This window comes from Dinoponera quadriceps, unplaced genomic scaffold (assembly GCF_001313825.1).
Source record: "Dinoponera quadriceps isolate SergipeBrazil2010 unplaced genomic scaffold, ASM131382v1 scaffold717, whole genome shotgun sequence".
In the NCBI taxonomy this organism is placed as follows: domain Eukaryota; kingdom Metazoa; phylum Arthropoda; class Insecta; order Hymenoptera; family Formicidae; genus Dinoponera; species Dinoponera quadriceps.
Window position 1 is genome coordinate 763,313 of NW_014555639.1, and position 19,198 is coordinate 782,510.

Consider the following 19,198-nt stretch of genomic DNA (forward strand, 5'->3'; position numbering starts at 1 on the left):
CGCAAGAATAATAATTGTTACGCAAATCACTCTTACATGGAGTCTGCGAGAATATTGTGGAATATTGCAATTTGTGAAAATTTATATTACAATGTGTGTACGTCATATATATGTGTGTGTATACATATATGTACGTATTTAGACGTCGTGTGGTCAGTTATATGTGACATTCTCGTTGAAGACTACTTCGCGGCTTGATATTAATTGGATCGCATAGGAAAAGCTTTCATCGGCATGCTTCCGTGGTGCAAATCCCTTTTCGAGATATCGTCAATGTTAGATGCTATATGACGCAGTTGTGTGTAAGTGTTCGATAAAATAGATAACGGCTTCTGATAGAGTTCGATGACGAAGCTGCCATTGTGACGGATTATTTTGTTTTGCTTCCGAGATAACGCGGCTAAATAGGAAACTCGAATTAATAGACGAGTTTTTCGCTACATGGACATGGAAAGGAGAGATATCCTCGTCGTGCGATACAGATCCGCTGTTGAGATAAATTCAACGATACAGGATCAGTCGGAGATCGTTTGAACTTAAGAATTGCGCGAAAGGTCACTGTTAATTTTCCAAGTTTCAAAGTGGACTTTCCCGTAAACGATGCCTCTCGTGAAACAGAAGGATTTATTGTGCGTCATCGGATAATTCATTAATAACTAACTTTTGTACAAGGAATCACCCTGTTCCCGCTTGTACCACCGATCTTCGCTGCACACTGTGTATCCCCACACGTGACACAAAGGACTTCTCATAGAATTTATACATGTAATACAATAAGAAGTATAATAATAACAATGATCTCTCGTATATTCACAATATTAATTATAATTGCAAATATTATAATTAACACTGTAAATTTTAAAATAAATACTTAATTTATTTTCATACATGCACTTGTTGCGACACCTAAAAATATTAATGTACCATTGAGACATCCTTGCGAGATAGTTTGCGGTCGCGTTTAATAATGCTTTCGACACGAGTGGGAATCGATATGTTTGCGTTATTGTACGATTTCGAGGGAATATTACAGGAGGACAGCTCGTTGTAATGCAATGATTATAGGACGTTGCAGAAATGCCTTGCTGCAAGATTGCGACATTACGAATAAAAACGTTCGTGGCTGTGACGTTTTTGTAAATCTGCGACAATGGTGGAACGTCCGTCCTCGAGAGATCACGGCGTCACATCGTAGAAACGTTCGTTTCTATTTATGATATAATCATATATTAGAAAGTTCGGTTAGGAGACCTACGTTCTAAAGGTCGTTAAAAAACTCATGATCGGCTTTGTCATAAATACCGCGTTCAGCGAAACAAACACTCGCCGGTTCTGGAAGTATTTGCGCCGAGCATTGAATACTAGCACTGATTAGATACAACCGCTGTTAATTCCTTAAATTCGCCAATTATCCGTTAATCACCGTCATCACTTGCTGTATCGTCTGCTGAACGCGTATCTAGCGATAACTTGAAATATCCGAACTCGGCCTACAGGATGAGCCATGTAAAACTTTCTAAACTGTTTCCTTTTTTTTTCAATGTATTATTAAATACAGTGATAAAGGTCTACTTCAGGATTTGTTGAAGTCTATTATTATGAGACGAATAGGCTACCGCTGTCGGCTTCTCCAAGGAGACTATTTTTTTTCAATGAACTGTGATATATTTTCTTTTTTTACATAAGTCGATCTTCTCCTCGCTACTTTGTATATAAAAGTATCAACACGAAGTCATGAATGCGAATACTTCACGAGGAATTTCATATTGGATAAATAACGACTCATGCTCGTTTACCCCCAGCGCCGAATATTGTAGTCCCCTGGATAATAGATACGTCCTAGTCCAGGGCTGCCCAAACCTGTGTAAACCGCGACCCGTTTTTTAGAATAGCAAACTTCAACGATCCACTTATCTTTAGCGGATGGAAAAAAGCGGGGCGCGAGAAGGAAGGAAGTAAATTGATTATTTATCATATCGAACAGGCCCGTTGCATATCCATGTAATTAATTTTTGATACGCGACCTTGCAACGCGCACCCCCACCTTATTGTTACGTACGTAATGTACGTAATGTACGTCGATACGTTACATCAGGGATATGCAACAAGTCTATACCCGGTTTTAATTTGTAAAACTACGCAAAGTGATAAAGTGTAATTTAATATTCTAAAATGTTTCGCGACCCCACACTTTGGGAATCCCTGTACTAGGCCGATCACCCCGCGAGCGCTAGTCTTTAAAATATACCTTCGTGTTCATATTTTATGGCAGAGTACATGAATATACGAGCTCGTTTTAAAATTACGTCAGACGTCAGGTAAAGGTAGACTTTATTTTTAGAAAATTTCATTCTGAGACGCGGTTGTGTTTAAAAATGGACAGTCGTGAAGGGAGATAGCGTTTAACTAAACTCGCCTAAAAATAACATAGTTGCGAAATTGCCATTATATAAAATTTAGCCTGGGAGGGGGACACCTTGTACTGAATTTTACATCCTTTTTGTCAATTTATGAATAATTATTATGAAGGTACAAGTATCCGAATAAATACTAGAATCACTTATCGTTATTACATTTTTAGATGGTATCTCTACTTTGTGAATGACTCTACACATATTTCTTCCGACAAATAAGTATCGTGGACCAAACTTCTTCTTCTCCAACAAAGTTGCAATCCGATCTTTCCTTAGCGAAACTTTTCAAGTAAGTTAAGAGAAAAATACGTCCTTAAAATGTACATTTAAGACTTCGATTATTTTCATTTATCGACATCAATAATCGGACACTTTAAATAATCATCAATTTTCTACACAGTAATTGGAAAGTTTAAATACATTTTATCGGTATACTGAATTTTTATTGAAGCGACTTCAATGAGAAAAGTAATCGGACTTATCGTTTATAGATATTTATAGCTTAGTCTGACATAAAGTGAAGAGGAAAGTTTGTTTTCTGTAATCATTGTAAATATTGTTCCCTGAAGGAGGTATCGCGGTAAATATTTCCCGACTAACTCAAATGGATGCTACGAAAAAGCCGTAATCCGTTCGTAAAACAATAAACTCTAACACTGTTTAAATCCTATTTCACGAACACGTTATATATATACAAGGATGACATTAATTTACAACAGAACCATTTTCTCTAGTGGCTATATTTCACAGACCTTTATACGACAACGGTGTGCTGCACATTAAATAATAAGTGAGGTCGTAATTCATCGAGTTTTGCACGTCTGCAGTTGCACGGATATACACAGTGAACTGTGGGGAACTCGGATTATCGGAATGGAGGCTTGAAAAGACGAGGGTTAACCTTCAAGGCCGTTTCGGAACCTTCGTAGGCCCTAGCCACTATTGCTCTTGGACGTGGTGAACGTGTGTGGTAGTGATTACACAATCTACGTAATAATTATCGTGTAATGTTACGCGCGCGTGTAGACGGCCAATTGGACACTTATCGATTTCGATTATGCAATGTCTTCGTGTTCTCTGCACCAGTTTCCGAAATCCAAAATTGCCCTTCTTTGTGAACTATTTCCAGGTTACAAAAATTGTTTATAGTTCCCGTCATTTAACACAATAATGCCGTATTTATATCATAATGGTCGCACGATGTTACGTTTATTAAGCAATTCGTTAGACACATTTATCCATTTTGCCTTCGCGATATTTTTACGCATCCTGGTACGTAAAGGTTCTTCATATCCCAAACATTTATTAAAGAATGCATTAAACGTATTTTTTCCGCTCTGTTCCTCCCCTATATAGCTCTTTGTGTTTCAGAGTTTGGTCTGACTAAAGATTATGATGACTAGTTTTGACAGGACTAGAACAGTTAATTATAATAATCTTAATTATTGTGCAATTGAATAACATACGTAGTAACACACCAACTTATCTATTAAGTCAATCGATCGGTGATTATACTGTGACATCACATCTGTTGCTTTTCACGAGAGAACCAATCTCATAATTATCTAGCAATTATTATTAAACGAAAGAACCATTGAACGAATAATCATTATCTATCAATGATATTCGATAATCGCTATTATTTCTATCGTCGAAAGATGCGGCGATGTTACCATAGGTCTGTTCCTTTTAACTACACACACACACACACACACGCTCTCTCTTCTCCCCTCTTCTATTCTCTTCTCTTCCCCGTCCTCCCTCTCGAGGCGGTACGTTGCGCTCGTTTTATTTCACGCGCAAAAAGTATAAATAAATGCAGCTAGAAGAAACAAAACTTATGATACTCCCGGCGGAAGGGAAAACCAATTCATCCGACGTCGGGTCGCGCGGGGATAATGGAGCGTGTGTGCAATCGAATTTGCTAAGTAAATTCCCTTAACCCTCCTATTGTGTCCTAGGATCAGGCCACACGACCGAGAACAATAGCTATGCGCATTTCAAATAGCACAGAATTCACCGACTGCGCGTACGTTGTTGCGGACAACGGGACAAAAGAATCTTTCGCATTACGCGATTATGCGACGTGACGTGAGCTTTGGTGTACGTGCGCAACGTACACGCACACTTAATTCCTATTAAACTATTTAAAGTAAAATTCTTCTGTGCGTGTGCACCGAGGAGGTCACGATAAATCATTCGCATACGCATCAGCATCGCGCATCGTTTGAGAGAGAAATCGAGATAGAGAGATTAAGTGAGATAGAGAGAGAGAGAGAGAGAGAGAGAAAGATAGAGCTCGGGGCGCTTAAAAAGCTAAGACACAAATAAAACATTCCTTAGTCCATTAGAGATCGGTGGAAAAGATTTTAACGCGTGGCGCGCAAGTGAAGCGAAACGTCGGGCTCTGCTGCTCTTCGATCTCCTTTTAATTTCACTTGTATTGATATCTCTGGGCGTTTGCACATACACAGAGAAGAGCTCACGAGGGAATTTGTACCTCGCGATAAAATCCGCGTGAGTTGCCTGAAATATGGCGGGCGACGGTTAAATTTGTATCTCTTCAATCTCCTCCCAAGTAAGAGGCGAATTTTGCCTCAAGTCGCTACGCGAATTTTCCCACCGACTCGATGTGCGTCCCGCGTATATTCCTCGAGATAGCTCGATCAGACGGTATAAGAAGAAGATATCGAGTAACCCCATATTAGAAGAAGAAAGAAGCGATCATCTTCACACGGAATAACGTTGTAAAGCGCGCGCGCTCTCTCTCTCTCTCTCTTTCTCGTCGCTATCTTCCTCCGCCTGCGCGACTCTCGCGTCGTTTCTCGACCGAAGCAAACAATATCTCGGTATTTATCAGACAGGGTTAGGGTTAGGTCAACTGTGAATCCTATTTCATTAGGCTCTCCCGCCGATAGGTCTGGGCTCGCTTCTCGACGGCCTTGGACGTGATCTGCTGCTGCGGAGGTTGGGACATCGTCGTGAAGTTCGTTACTATTGCTGGCTGAGTCGTTGATGTCGTGCTGTACGTCGATTCCTTTAACAAACAGTCACGAGAGAGTGCATGAATAATTAATTATACGGTGGTATTAATTAGACGTGCGCTTACTTGCTCTATATATACGTCATTAAGTAGGACGGCGCTGCCGCAATCTCGGGGGCGGAATTGGATGCGAGTTTGTGAATATGGGTGACAGATTGTACGCGTGTGCGTGTAAGTAAAGCTCGTGTCTGTGTGGAGTTTGAATTGAACTAAAGTGCAGCCTAATTTTCAAAGCGCGCCCAACATTGTTGCATTAATTCCGATACACACAGTAAGACCGCAGTGTGCAAATAACAAGCGAAACAAAGGAAGCCTCGAAAATCAAGAGCGATTACATCGCTAATCCGACGTGAGTATTTGAGAAACCACAATGATTCCTGGCTGAGGCGATACTTCTCGCAACGGTTTCCTTTTTCAATTATGGAGGAGAAGAGAGGAAAATGTTACATTTATATATCCGCGTTCTTACTCGAAATTTTGACGCAATGTTGACGCTCTTAAGAATACTTTGGGTTTACCTGGATGGCTTATAGACTAATAGAAACTTAATTTGACGTACTGACACTCATTAACTTCCCTCTTGAACCTTTAATTCTACACGGAAGAAAAAGTATCAACCTAAGACTTATATTTTCATATATAAGAAAGAATATATAATTTTATATAAAGAGAAAATTCTTGCTTATGTATGCATGTATATACATGAGAAAGTTTTATACAGTTCCAAAAATATACGAAAAATATATTCTTGTTATTTAAGAATAATTTTCGTGAGTCGAGAGGAAGAAATACTGGACGGAAAGAACGACAACTTCAAATCAAGAAGAATGTCAGTTAAAAAATATCGTTCTTTCGATCCAATATTTTTCTCTCTCAATTTATGAAAATTATTCTTGAGTGACGAAAATATATATTTTCAGCGAAACTATATAGAATTTTTTCATATAACCAAGTTTTGTTTTCATATAAAATTATACAGAATGTCCCTGATTAACACATGGACAAACTTAGTAAGAATATAAAATGAATTGAGATGAATAAAAAAGTCCTTTAATTTAGAAATGACACGCAAAATGTCGAGTTATTAATTATTGCATGCATGTTATTTGCAAAATAGTATAGGACTTAAAAGTTCAATATACACAGAGAAATTTTGTATCAATAAATACAACCAAATTTTAATAAAGTTCGACTATACCGATATCATAATCAAGATTATTATATTTTTAGTTAAAAATATTAAGTACGTTCGACTTTTTATTAGAGAACTGTTATAATTATTAAAATAGTCTATTATATTATATAAAAAAACTAAATTTTATTATGTTGAAACAGATCTTTCTTAAGTTTCGTATATTCATTTTTAGTACAGAAGTAGTATAAAATATTACGTTAATAACGAAAATAACATTACTAATATAAAATAGTAGATCATAGACTGCAAGTATTATTACTTGTACTTGTAACTTTTAGTATCTCCATAATTCCATTGAAAACATACGCGCCGAATATTACAATAGTCGTCTAATAATGTGGCGCGGGAGATATTACTGCGAGATGCGCGGTAGAATTGTGCTATTTGCCTCGCTGTGATTGTGATCGAAATCTCAATCTCGATGCGAATTATTGCTTGCAGAGATATCATTTTCTCGTGTTCGGCAATCTCACCGTGCTCTTTCAACAAAATGAAACATACATCGCAATTACCATTAACATTGAGAATTATGCAATATATTATCATGTAACCACCGTATATATCGGAGGGTATCGTAATAACATTTCCCGTACGTAGGGCCAAAATTTCGACTCGGTTACTCGGGAAATTTTCCTCACCCAATATCGAGTTCGTTTTCATACCGTTGAAAAATTCTGATCTGCTTGATCAAATTTTAAGACCCATTCCCCCTCGAGTCCTCGAAAAGTACGTTTGTCCAGCGTCACGGTAGATCCTTCAATCAGACACTGTGTATACAGCACGAGCTCCCGGTGATTTTACATTACCACAGTCCCGTAGTACATTTCGCGGCAATCTTTCGGGTTTGCAAAGTCCAACAAAGCCCCGAGTGGGATTGGAACTTTCATGTAAGGCACGCCCGTAGTTCCGCGAACTTTAGCAATCAGGCGGGAGATCACGTAAGGTCCGAACTGAATAGGGGCCATCGCTCACCTCTAGTCTGGAGGCCAAGCTAGTCTACACAGTCCATGCACGTTCATGTCAACGAATCCGGGAAATTGCAGCACGTAGGCGGCAGGTCGCCTACCGCATGGTTTACTGCACACTCTCCAGTGTGCCCCAAATTTCTTAACCCCGTGAATAGGGGCTCTGCGAAAGCTCGTTAAGTTCATTCGCGCGCGGCCTGGAGGCGGCTGCGGCCTGCGCGCTCTTTAAAATACATGGAGCCTTCTTCCTCTCTTGATAAATTTTACTCCGTCTGCTCGGTTCATTTTCTGCATGCGGAATCGTTTTTGTCCCGGTTGAGTCATTAAATAGCACGTTCAGTAAGAAATTAACCATTTCGCCGATTAATTCCTCACTAAATATTGCGAATTTTACAAAATGGCACACGACTTTTCTGCTCAGTTTCACCCGTTCTATCTGCACACCGCGGGAACCGAGATTAATTTGCAACACCCTGTATGTTATAATATATTACAATATATTTATGGTATAATATTTGAGAATCTCTTTGTAACTTTCATCAGCAGATTGCGAATGAAAAAAGCATGTTCTCCAAAATTTCACGAGTTAAAGGTGAAATCGTGCGCGCCCGTGTATAAAGATATTTCTTGCCCCGTGACAATTTAGAATCACGTGAGCTTATTATCAGCCACATGTGACATTCTATTGGCAATAATCTGAAAAACCAGTTGCGCCGAAGGCACGTTATATCCTCACCACCTATCGTGGGGCTGGTATAATGTCGAATTTTTAGCGGCACTAAAAAGTTACACTTGCGGACTAGTTTGGCGAGAAGTATTTTCCGATAGACATAAAATATCTACAGTTTCCGATAGATTTCCCAGCGCCAGCCTCAGGCGCTACTTCTGTTCGACAAGGGTTAATTAACGACGCCTGGCGTCGAAGTTTCAGGGAGCGTAGAGCTTTCGGCATCCAAGCGCAACGAGAAACTGCGCTCGTTTGTCAAACGCAAGACACAGATTGGACCATGAAAATTTTATTTATGATAACCAAGCTGGATCTTTTGATGCTATGAAGAGAACGGGAGATAGGGAGAAAAACTTTTTCAAGATATAACTTCCGTTAATAAATACAGCGATGTATGTACGCTGTACCGCGATGTAAACACTGTTTTCCACAACCAGATAGTTGAAAAACTACTATTAAAAAACCATGCATCTGACTCAGAGCAGGAATAGAACATATTGGGTTGTTTCACGAGTTGGTAGGGATTTTTACAAAAAAAACTCAAAGCCCATATTTTCTAGTTATAGTATAACTCTCTATGGGAAGTATATTATATTTTATTATATCTTATATTATATCATATTATGTATATTTATATATTACTATATTTTATATCGAAAAAAAGAACAGAATCACACACACGATACATTATTGAATAAAGTTATACCCAACGGTGAAAGTATCGGCCTTGAACCCTTCGCGAGAATCCTTACGAACTTATCGAATAACCCAATACAAATATCCCAGAAACGTCGATAAATTAAAAAAATGATGAAATATCAGTGAAGCGCGTTTATAATTGCTCGTAATGTTATAAAGCGGTGTCTGTAATGAAAATTTAAAGCGTAAGACTTAAGTCTATAACCTTAAGCCACTGACCAATCACAATTGATTATTTTTCTCGCACTCGACTATGATTAGCCAATTTCTTACAGCTTAAGGCTTAAAGCTGAGGTCTTACGCTTTAAATTCTCATTGTAGACACTGTTTAAAAGCTAAGGAAAGAGCATGACAGGCGCGCGTGCTATATTTATAAATTAAATTATTGGTACATATCAACAAATAAAAGATAAATTAATAATTATATATAAAACGAAAGATCCTTTTATAATTATTAAAACGATGATTATTAAATCAATCCCAAGTCTGGAAATCAGTGCGAAATATTCTCAAGATTATTTCCAAAGCCGGATGTGAACAGCTGGTAGCGCGCGCTTGTGATGTTCGGAAGGATGAAAAAGAGTATGAAAGGCGCGCGCGCGTGTTTGTGAAAAATCGCAGCGGACCATTACCTCGCTCGTCTCGGCTTTGTTGGGCTTGCACGGCCAGAAGTCGTCCTGCCTCAGGGCCTCCAATTGGTTTTCCAACGGTTCGGTACCATTACTCTTTCCACGGCCGGCATTATTCAGCTCCGAGCCATCCTTCTTCCACGCGTAAATCGGCCGGTCGGCCTCCGGCCGGATCTGTCCGCCCGGTCGGTCCGCCTCCTCCAGCCTGAAGTTGTCGTCCCGCATCGCCTCCTCCGCATCATTCTTCCTCCACTCGTTGCCGTAGTTCGCCGAGGAGACCGCGGAGACCGCGACGAACGCGTTCTTCGACTTCGGCGACGAGACGTCAGCCGTCGTGCCCGGCTTCGAGATCGGCACCGCCGTCACCTTGTGGTAGACGAACTGCTTCCACTTGGAGGGCCACGTGCTCGGCGAGTTCTTGCCGTAACCGATGTTCCAGTCGTCATTGATCTTCTGCTGCCACGAGGCTGGCTCGCTCTTCCGAGGCCAGTTGTCCTCGTTGCTCTTCCAGGAGGCCATACCGCCGAACTTGCTCGCCCACGAATTATTGTCCTTGGCCTTCTGCGGCCAGTCCTCGACGTTGTTGGACTTGGGGACCCACGTGTTCTCAGCCACGAGGTTCTTCTCCTTCGCGCTCCACGCAGGCAGCTCGCTGGAACCGGCCGACGAGGGATCGGAGCTGCCGGACTTCCCCCAAATATCGCCGTTCGTCGTCCACGAGGTCGCGTCGTGCGGCTTCAGCATCCACGAGGCGCTGTGCTCCGCTTTTGACGTCCACGAATTGTTGTCGCCCATTCTCGAGGCCGGTCCGGACTTCATTCTCGTCGCCCAGAAGTCAGCCTTTGTCTTCGGCAGCCAGAAATCATTGGATTTTTCCTTCCAGAAGTTCCCATTGTTCACCTTCGTGCTCAGCGGACTGTTATCCTTCGCATTGTCTTTCCAGGCTCCCGTCAGATCGTCTCTCTCCTTATCCGACCACTTTTGCTCGGCGACCGTGTTGAGCGGCCAGAAGCGCGAGAAGGAGCTCCCGTCGCTCTTGACTTGACTTCCGGCGGACACGTCGAACTTTCGCTCCCAAACGTCGCCGTTCTTCGGCGAATTCGCCGCGATCTGCGGCTTGATCCACTCCTTGGCCGGCTGCTTCACGTCCCGATACATCCAATTAGGCGTCTCCTTCACGGAGTTCTGCGACGGTCTCTTGTAATCGCTGTAATTGCTCCTGTTGCTGATCGGCTTGTATTTGGAGTCGTTCAGCCGCGCGAATTCCTTCTTCTTCAACATGTCCTTGCTGGAGACCGGGTCTATCTGCTTCTCGAACACTAACCTCCCCGTCCTGTCGTCCTTGTCCTTCGGCCAGTCCGCGTTGTTCTCCTTGTCGAGGCCGAGCTTCCTAACGAGGTCGGCGTTCGGATTGTACGACTTGCCGTTCTCGTCCTTCGGCCAGGGTTTTGCGCTCGGCAGCTTGTAAGGCCAAGTGGCGGGGTCGGATGTCAGGCTGTTCCATGTCTTCATGGTAATCTTCGGCAGCACCACCTTGTCGGCCGCGTCCTCCTTCTTGTTCAGCTCGGAATGATTCTTGCTCCTCTCCCACGTAGTCGATTGATCGTACGGTTTTATCGGTCTATCCGTCTGAGGCCACAATGGTGCCTTCAGAGTCTCCCCCACCGGCCAAACGTTCGATTTGCCAGCCTCCCAGAGCGGCAGTCGTTGTTGCTGCCACTCTTCAAGCTCCGCTTGGTTCATTCGATCGCCGTCCTCCTCGCTCCCCAAGGCGCCCCAGTAATTCCGCTCCGAGTATTTTCCGCGCTCCGGCCAATACTTAAAATCGCTTTGCTGTCCCCAAGGCCACTTGCCGGACGACATCGTGAACAGGGGACGCTCGTCCGAGTTCCATGCCCGACCGGGCTTGTAAGCGAGCTCCGGCCAGCCTTTGCTGCTGGCGAATTCTCTGCTCGACGGCCTGTATTCCTGGTTGTACGCGAAATTGTCCGTCTGTAGAGTCAGGTCGTCCTGATAATCGTTCTCGTTCCTGCGCCGCAGGAATTCGCGGGTGGGCGTATAACGCACCGGCGGGTAAACCGCTTCAGATAAGTAGTAATCGGCCGGGCGATCTGAATCTGGAATACATTTGCGTGAAGTGCGCAGATAGAGCACGTAGTCGGGTTGAAACCAGATTTCCAAGATAACGAAAATGCTAGTGAAACCGGCGTAACAGACCCCGCGTCTTGATAAAAGAGTCTCGGAATGAGAGCGTATCAAAGTTTAAGTTCATTTAAAATTCAATTCAGAATTAAATATCACATATTATCGATCGAACTTTTGAAACTAAATGTGATTTGTGAAAGGTTTATAAGATGAATGTCCCAATTAGTGATAAAGTAATCTTATCGTGAACATGAATCGATAAATTTTAATGAATCAATAAAATGAATCAATAAAAATGAATAAATTAATAATATTAAGCTAAGTACATAAAATTTATTTCGTTCGACAGTTCGAACATTTGTGATTCTAATTGTATCATATTTTTTAAAATTATGATAAGATTAAAAAGGAAAATTCATTTATGATATCTCTCTTAATTTATAATATCTTAAATATGACGGAAATACCATTTAGTGATATATACCTTGATTTTGTAAATATTCTTAAACTTTCCTCGACTTTGACAGTACGATTTCAATCGCTTGAGGTTAAAGAAGAATTATAAAAAGACATTAGAGAATAACTACAAAAAAATGTCAAATAAATGTCTCATATTAAGAGCGAACTTTTAAAATAATTACCGCTCGAACTGTTACCTTGCGCCGTTAACAGAACGGTTATATTTATAATAATTTAGTATGTACTATAATTTTTAATTTTATTTAACACATTGTAACAGATTATATATAAAATTTAAGGTAAAAATATATTTTTTAAATAAATGATCTGATAAAGCTTTATTATCTGACTTATTAAGAAAAATAATTGCGATTGTTACAAATTGGGACACTGCTACTAATTGGGACATTTACCTTACAGAGAAAAATAATTCTGTTGTAACGAAATCATCCTTGCTACTGCATATTTGTTGCGACAGCGATAAAATTTAGTTGGAATCACCAAATTAGCGAATTATTCGTAATTAAAACGGTAGCAGTTTTGTTGCTACAAAACAATTTTACTGAGTGAATTTTGTTGGGACAAAAAAATTTTACTGAGTGAATTTGTTCTTAGAACCCGTCAATTTGCTGTCAGAACAAAATAGTATTTTCCTACATTCGTTTTTACAGCAAAATTTCTTGATTCAGCATAATAATCCGACGAATGGCAATTAATATACTGAAATAATCATTTTGCTGTTCACTGAATAGTAACTGACAGATTTCGCTGCGGCAGCATAAAATTTGCTGCGTCAGAAAATTATCTTCCTCCGTGTATTAATTTTAGTAATTTGTAAATCAGAAACTACCGAGCATTATTTCACGATATATTTATATCGATAATTATTTAATTATCCCAAATTATGTACATTCATAACGTATTTCGATAATTACCCGGTTATTTTGAATTATTTAATATATCCATTATTTACTTCACTGATAATTACATATATATTTCCTCGACGTTTTCTCGCTAAAGTGAAAAAAAACTGTCCGCGCGATATTTCTAAAGCTATTCCGTCAACATCGTGCATCGTATCGCATCGAGGACACGTCGAGCTCTTACCTGCCGGTCGATCGTACAGGGGTGCGAATTCTCGAGAATCTTGAAGGCGTAAGGGCTGATAAGTGTTGATCTTGCCGAACCTCAGCGATTGCGATTGGGTATTGGATTCCCGGGGAAAGTCTAACAGAGGTATTCGCTCAGTGTTCATAGTCCTCAGGATATTCCTCGGCTTATCCAGGTTTACGAGTTCCAGAACTGACGTGCGTGGCTTCGAGGCGAGCCCGTAATGGACCTTCGGCAGATTTTTCGCTTCCTCTTGCTGCCAAGGCGGCCCGAATAGCCTCTCGGCTACGAGTCTCCTCCATTGCGGCGTCGTCGTCGTCGACCATGCCTCCGTCGTTGTGATCGGCGTCGACGTCTCCGGGCTCGTCGTGGTCTTCGCAGGAACAGTCGTTGATACTTGCCGATGCCTCGGCCGTTTCTTCTTCTTCTTCGGCTTCTTGCGGCTCTTCTTGGGCGCATTCGTCGAGGCCGGCGTCGTGGAGAACAGCGACGACGTAGTGTCGTAGCCGCGCTTCACCGGGTCTTGGATGTTCTCGGACGCTTGCAGGTCGTTCTCCATGTTAGCTGCGGGGGTGCGATAATAATATCGCGGAAGGTTGGCAAAAGTTATTCGATTACGGGAAGTGGGATTCGTCGTTAGTTTTGCGAGACGACGGAAACGCGCGGATTTGCAAGGTAGATTAGAGTGCTAAAGATGGAATTTGCGGTGAATTCGTTTAAACGATATCCTATTTTCGAAGACCGCTTTTAGGACAGAATAGTTCGCGGTATAACGGCGATATGAGAAAAAGAGAACTTGGTGATTTCTTCATTCATGTATTCTGATGTGCTACGAAGGATTTCCAATTAAGGTGAGCGGATCACAACAATATTATTAGAAAGGTGATAGTTAATACAACACGAAGAAACTCGAAATCTGTACTACATGTTTATAAACGTGATTTATAATACACAGTTTTGAGACGACACGAGAATATCAATCGAAAACTCATAAAGAAATAATCATTTTTCGCGCTTCGACGTATGATATTTTTGGCTGGGATTTTCCATATTAAGCATATCGTTTGTGAATATATTATATATACTCCTCCCTCCCCCCATTAGCGCACACGAATGCACGCTATTAGAGAAATGATCGTGGGGTCGGATTTTTCTGTATTTTTTGTACTTTTCGCATTTTTACGTACCGATTATAGATTTTTCGGATAGTTTAATCCGTTTATCCTTAAAAAATGTTTAATAAAGAGCCACAAAGGGAAATATAGCGCGTACAATATTGCCAGATTTTTACAAATAAGCTGTCATATTTTTCAATCGTTATCAGAAATTATATACTTTACATATCAATTTCTGAAAAACAGGATAATCAATATTATTATGTAATTTTCTTTATATTTCTATTTTTTATCGTCTTCCCGTTTTTCATTAAAACCGTTTTTCATTAAAAGTAATTTGGTCGCTGTGTATAGAAAGAAGTGCCGTATTTAAGTTAATAATTACTCCAATATTTCTTAGCAAATTTTTGCTTGGATTAAGTAAATTTTATGGATCATGTAAATATATTTTACTTGAATAATTTACTTGGAAAATATTATTTGATACGTGCAAAAATTTTGTTAGGGAATATTGGAGCAATTATTTACTTGAACCTAGCACTTTTTTTTTGCGTGTAAATAGTGCTTTGACTTCAATTATCTCAGCTATAGTATAGTCAATTTTTTTCTAATACTGTGTGCGTATAAATCGTGTTTCGATTCATATGCTGTTCGAGGATATTCCTATGAAAATAAATTTACAGATCAACTACCTTAGTACGACTGCAAAAGAGAGAGAGAGAGAGAGGGAGAGGCAGATGCGTCGACGGCAGGCCGTCGCAACGGGCAAAAATACAGCCTTCAGAAACGGCGCGGGGAATCGGATTAGGCTGATTTCCGGGTCGTAAGGACAAGTTAATTGTCAGACAGCAATTACACGGGGCAATAATGCAAGCGACGGCCTCCTAATTGAACAATTGTGAGACTTTATTGGATTACCAATCGACCGGGTGCCGCCTTTCCGCACCTGTAGGAGCCGTTTCTCCCTTCACGGCGGGGAAGGGGATAGCTAACCTTTGTGTCTCTCTGAAAAGGCTCAATTGGAATTTATCGGCAGTATCGGCGACCGGCGCGCACAATTCCTCGTTCCTTTGTGCCGGGCTCGTACGAATCGCCCGACACGTACAGTAATTTTTCAATAAAATCCGGATTCCGCGAGTATCTCTCCGCGCGCCCACTCCATTTCGTCGTCTTCATCCACAAAACTGCCTTGCGTCTTCGTGACGTCGCGATGCGAGGATCGACCGACCAGTTTCTTGCTTTGGGTCAGTTTTATCTCTCGTAATCTTCTTTCCTCTTTCTTTTTTTTTTTTTCGATTTTGAACCCCGTCAATTCCGCACGGGATCGTATAAACGTCGTACTCGTGTGCACGTTAATTCTAGAGATGTGCGAAGTTTTCGAATTTAAATTGAAACTGAATAATTCGACAATTTCGATTCGAGAAGACTCGAATGCGAATCGCGCGTATCAACATTGACGAAGTACTATTAAAAACGACCAGCCCTACAGAAATTGGCATTACTTGAAAAAATCGCTGTACGTTAAGATTCCCTTCAAAAATATCAAAAGCTGTAATTCAAGACATCGGCGAGAGAGATAATATTAAAATTTGCATGTCCAAGTAAATCTTCATATTATGATATCAAATGGATTTGTAGATAATTGAAAAGCAATTGACATTAATGGTTATTTTTAATCATTTGATATAAATATCAAATTTAGTTTATTACAATTTATAAATTTTCTGATGTGAATCTCGTAGATATGCATATATATCTACAATGCAATATATTATGCAATATATTATGCGTAATATATTATATATTTTATACAGTCAATTTTTATGAAATTGCATTTCTAAAATCATTCAGACTCTGTGATTGATTGTAAATAGCCGATAATATCAATATTCTTCAAAGTCCTTTGGCAATTGATTTATGATCTTTCATATCTGACTGTTTCAATTATTGCTACCTTAAGTGAAATATATTTCATCAGTATCGATTTTACTCTAAATATTTTAATACATACATCTTACTTTAAAATGAGTTGATATCACAAGATCGATGTTATCTCTCTCATATCGAAACTTCTTTTCGCTATCTTCACGTTGAATTAAATAATTATGTTGTTAATTAAAAGTTGATTTGATTCAGGCAAAATGTCGTCGATTCGATTCAGATTCGAAAATAAAAAATGAGGTTCGGTCCGATTCGACGTCAAAAATCCTTGACTCGCACATCTCTGGAGCATTAATAATTCTTTGAAGGATGGCGTACATTTTTTAAGTCGAAATAACATTCATGCACTGGTGCGCAACGACGAGGTTCGAACGGTCACGTCTAAGCGTCGTTAAGGCTCGACTTACTGAGAAATTTATGTACACGTTGCCATCTGTTCGGATCCTCCGCCAGTTTCACTAAAAACTTCAGCAAACTGTCCGCCAAAGCGACTTCTTGAACCTATACAGGAAGATTAACATGATAACAAACAATGTCGATAATATAACTGTCAGATGGATTAGATAACATCGCATCAGCGTTTCATTTTTCAGAATGAAAAGAACGTCATAGAAATAGACGAATCGACGTTCGACGAAAACACCGTCAACGTTAATCCTTTCGCTCGAATTTCTCGCGAATTTATCGCGCGCCGTCCATTTCGTCCTCCTAACTGCAAATCAAACACGCGCTACCCTTTTTACGCAAAAACGTGCACCCCTGACCCTGTTGAGTGAACAAATAAATGAACGAAATCAAAAGGATGTAACGGAAGGAAGATACATTCGAAGGGAAGGGCGAAGAAAATAATAGAAATAATAAAATGACCGGATGACGGGTTTCTCTTCGAGCGATCTCTTATTCAGTGTTTCGTGGGATGAATTCACGGCGGCAGCGGAGTATCTAAATTCACGTATCATTCGCGGATCATCTATTCGAAGAGCGCGTCGAAATGTGGCTTTCGCAGGTGCGACCCGGCGAAACCGCCATATGCGGTTCCGGCAATCTTGCGATGCAATTTCCCGCCGAGGATCACGGAAGCAAATAACTCGCCACTCGCGGGAACACTCTCTGTCTCCTGTCTGGGTCTGATATCTGAGGTCGCGTCTATTTCCTTCGTGATACGGCGGCGGTGTATCTCTTACAGGAGATTGTTTCTGCAACGCACAGGCGCGCCCACGCGCATTTTATCGGGACGCAATATTGGCAGATCGCATAAGGGATGCCGGGAACGGCAACGTTTACTCCGTAAATATTTGCCAAGTCGATACGGGGGTGGCGTCGTATTGCGTAAAGCGAATATAGCCGACGAGGGACCGCGAGGCGAAATAATTAATGCGTCTTCCCCTTTTTTGTCTCCTCGCCGGATGTGTCATTAACCGGCGGCTGTCGATATTTAACGCCGTCGGCGATAGTTTCGCGAAGGACCCCGCCGAGCGAGCGAGACGCGAAGCATCGATCGCGACGAATTCATTAATTCCCCCTTTAGGAAGAGCGTTATGAGACACGTGCTGCAGGAGCCGCCGGCGGCAGCATCTTTTGTGTGCCGTAAATGCAATTGTCACGGCCGTATCGCGCCGTATCGCCGTGCGAAGAATATTGAATTAGCCAGGAGAATGCACCCTTTTGTTCAGCCGACACTCCCCGTCAACGGCGCTAATGAGAGGATCTTCGCTGAAAGATGACAGTGTGAATATTGCAAAAAGTATCCTCGCACCGCCGTCGTCGAAACGTCCCCTTTGACGGCGAAATATTAATTTAATTAAAACTGTTTGTTCACGAGAGACATCGAGGCGCCTGCAATTGTTGGCGGTATTGAAAGTAATTGAAAGTATTCGTCCGTCATCCCCTCCTTTTCAAGTATTTTTCCCTTTTCTCCTTTTATCGTAATCGCTCGCATGTACAGCCAGCGTCATATGTACTGTGCAATTCATTGGACGGAAAGTTACACGATTTCCAGTTTTATGTATAATCCATAAGGTTGAAAATCGCATAAGTAATTCTAATTATGATAGGGTCACAATGGCTCTAATTATAACGGTTTAGATATATATAATTATAATGTAATTATATAAAACAATCGGAGAAATAATTTAGTAAAAGCGACTAAATCTCATTAGCTAGTTCGAACTTTGCTGCCATTGCTAAAAGTTGGCTGTTAGAGGTAAAATGCATTTGCTGTGAGGTACGACTTTATTAGCTGAAATTACTAACATGAGTAGCTAAGGTTAATTAGCTATGCTCTCTCTCTGGTTATACTCTAAATAAACAATACGAAATACGTTTATATCAATCGATGAAGTGGCGTGGTATTTAAGTATGATTGAATCACGATTTAGAGATCTCGGATCCGGACTTATTAACGTTTAAAAGCGTGTTTTCCGGATATAGCGTTAAATCAGGTGGCTAAATTTCATAAAAAATCAGCATGCGTTAACAACTTAAGAATAGCTTATGTTAAAAGAAAATTAATAAATTTTTAGTCGGAAATGTGGATATGATTTTAGTACAGCATAATAAAAGTTGCAATACTTTATTTTCGATGAGTTTCGCAACGTATTTCGTATCCGATAGGAAAATGTATTTCTTGAGAATTACGAATAAATATAAGAGCGAAAGAATATAAAAGAAAATGTTCGTATTAGACACCGGAAAGTGTTGCGAAACTTACCGAAAAAAAAATTATTACAACTTTTATTATGCCGACTGTGTATTTT

General features: G+C 40.6%; 1 protein-coding gene across 1 annotated transcript in view; it reads right to left on the bottom strand.

Moving 5' to 3' along the window:
* Positions 1-1,709: 1,709 nt before the first annotated feature.
* The window catches only part of LOC106744956, a 55,567-nt gene continuing 38,078 nt past the window's right edge, over positions 1,710-19,198 (bottom strand). Inside the window, exons 7-10 of the mRNA XM_014620140.1 lie at positions 16,850-16,943; positions 13,384-13,950; positions 9,676-11,789; positions 1,710-5,451 (exon numbers count right to left, since the gene is read on the bottom strand). Coding sequence (XP_014475626.1) covers positions 5,305-5,451; positions 9,676-11,789; positions 13,384-13,950; positions 16,850-16,943 — 2,922 coding nt within the window. The 3' untranslated portion in view covers positions 1,710-5,304. The remainder of the gene's footprint in view (positions 5,452-9,675; positions 11,790-13,383; positions 13,951-16,849; positions 16,944-19,198) is intronic.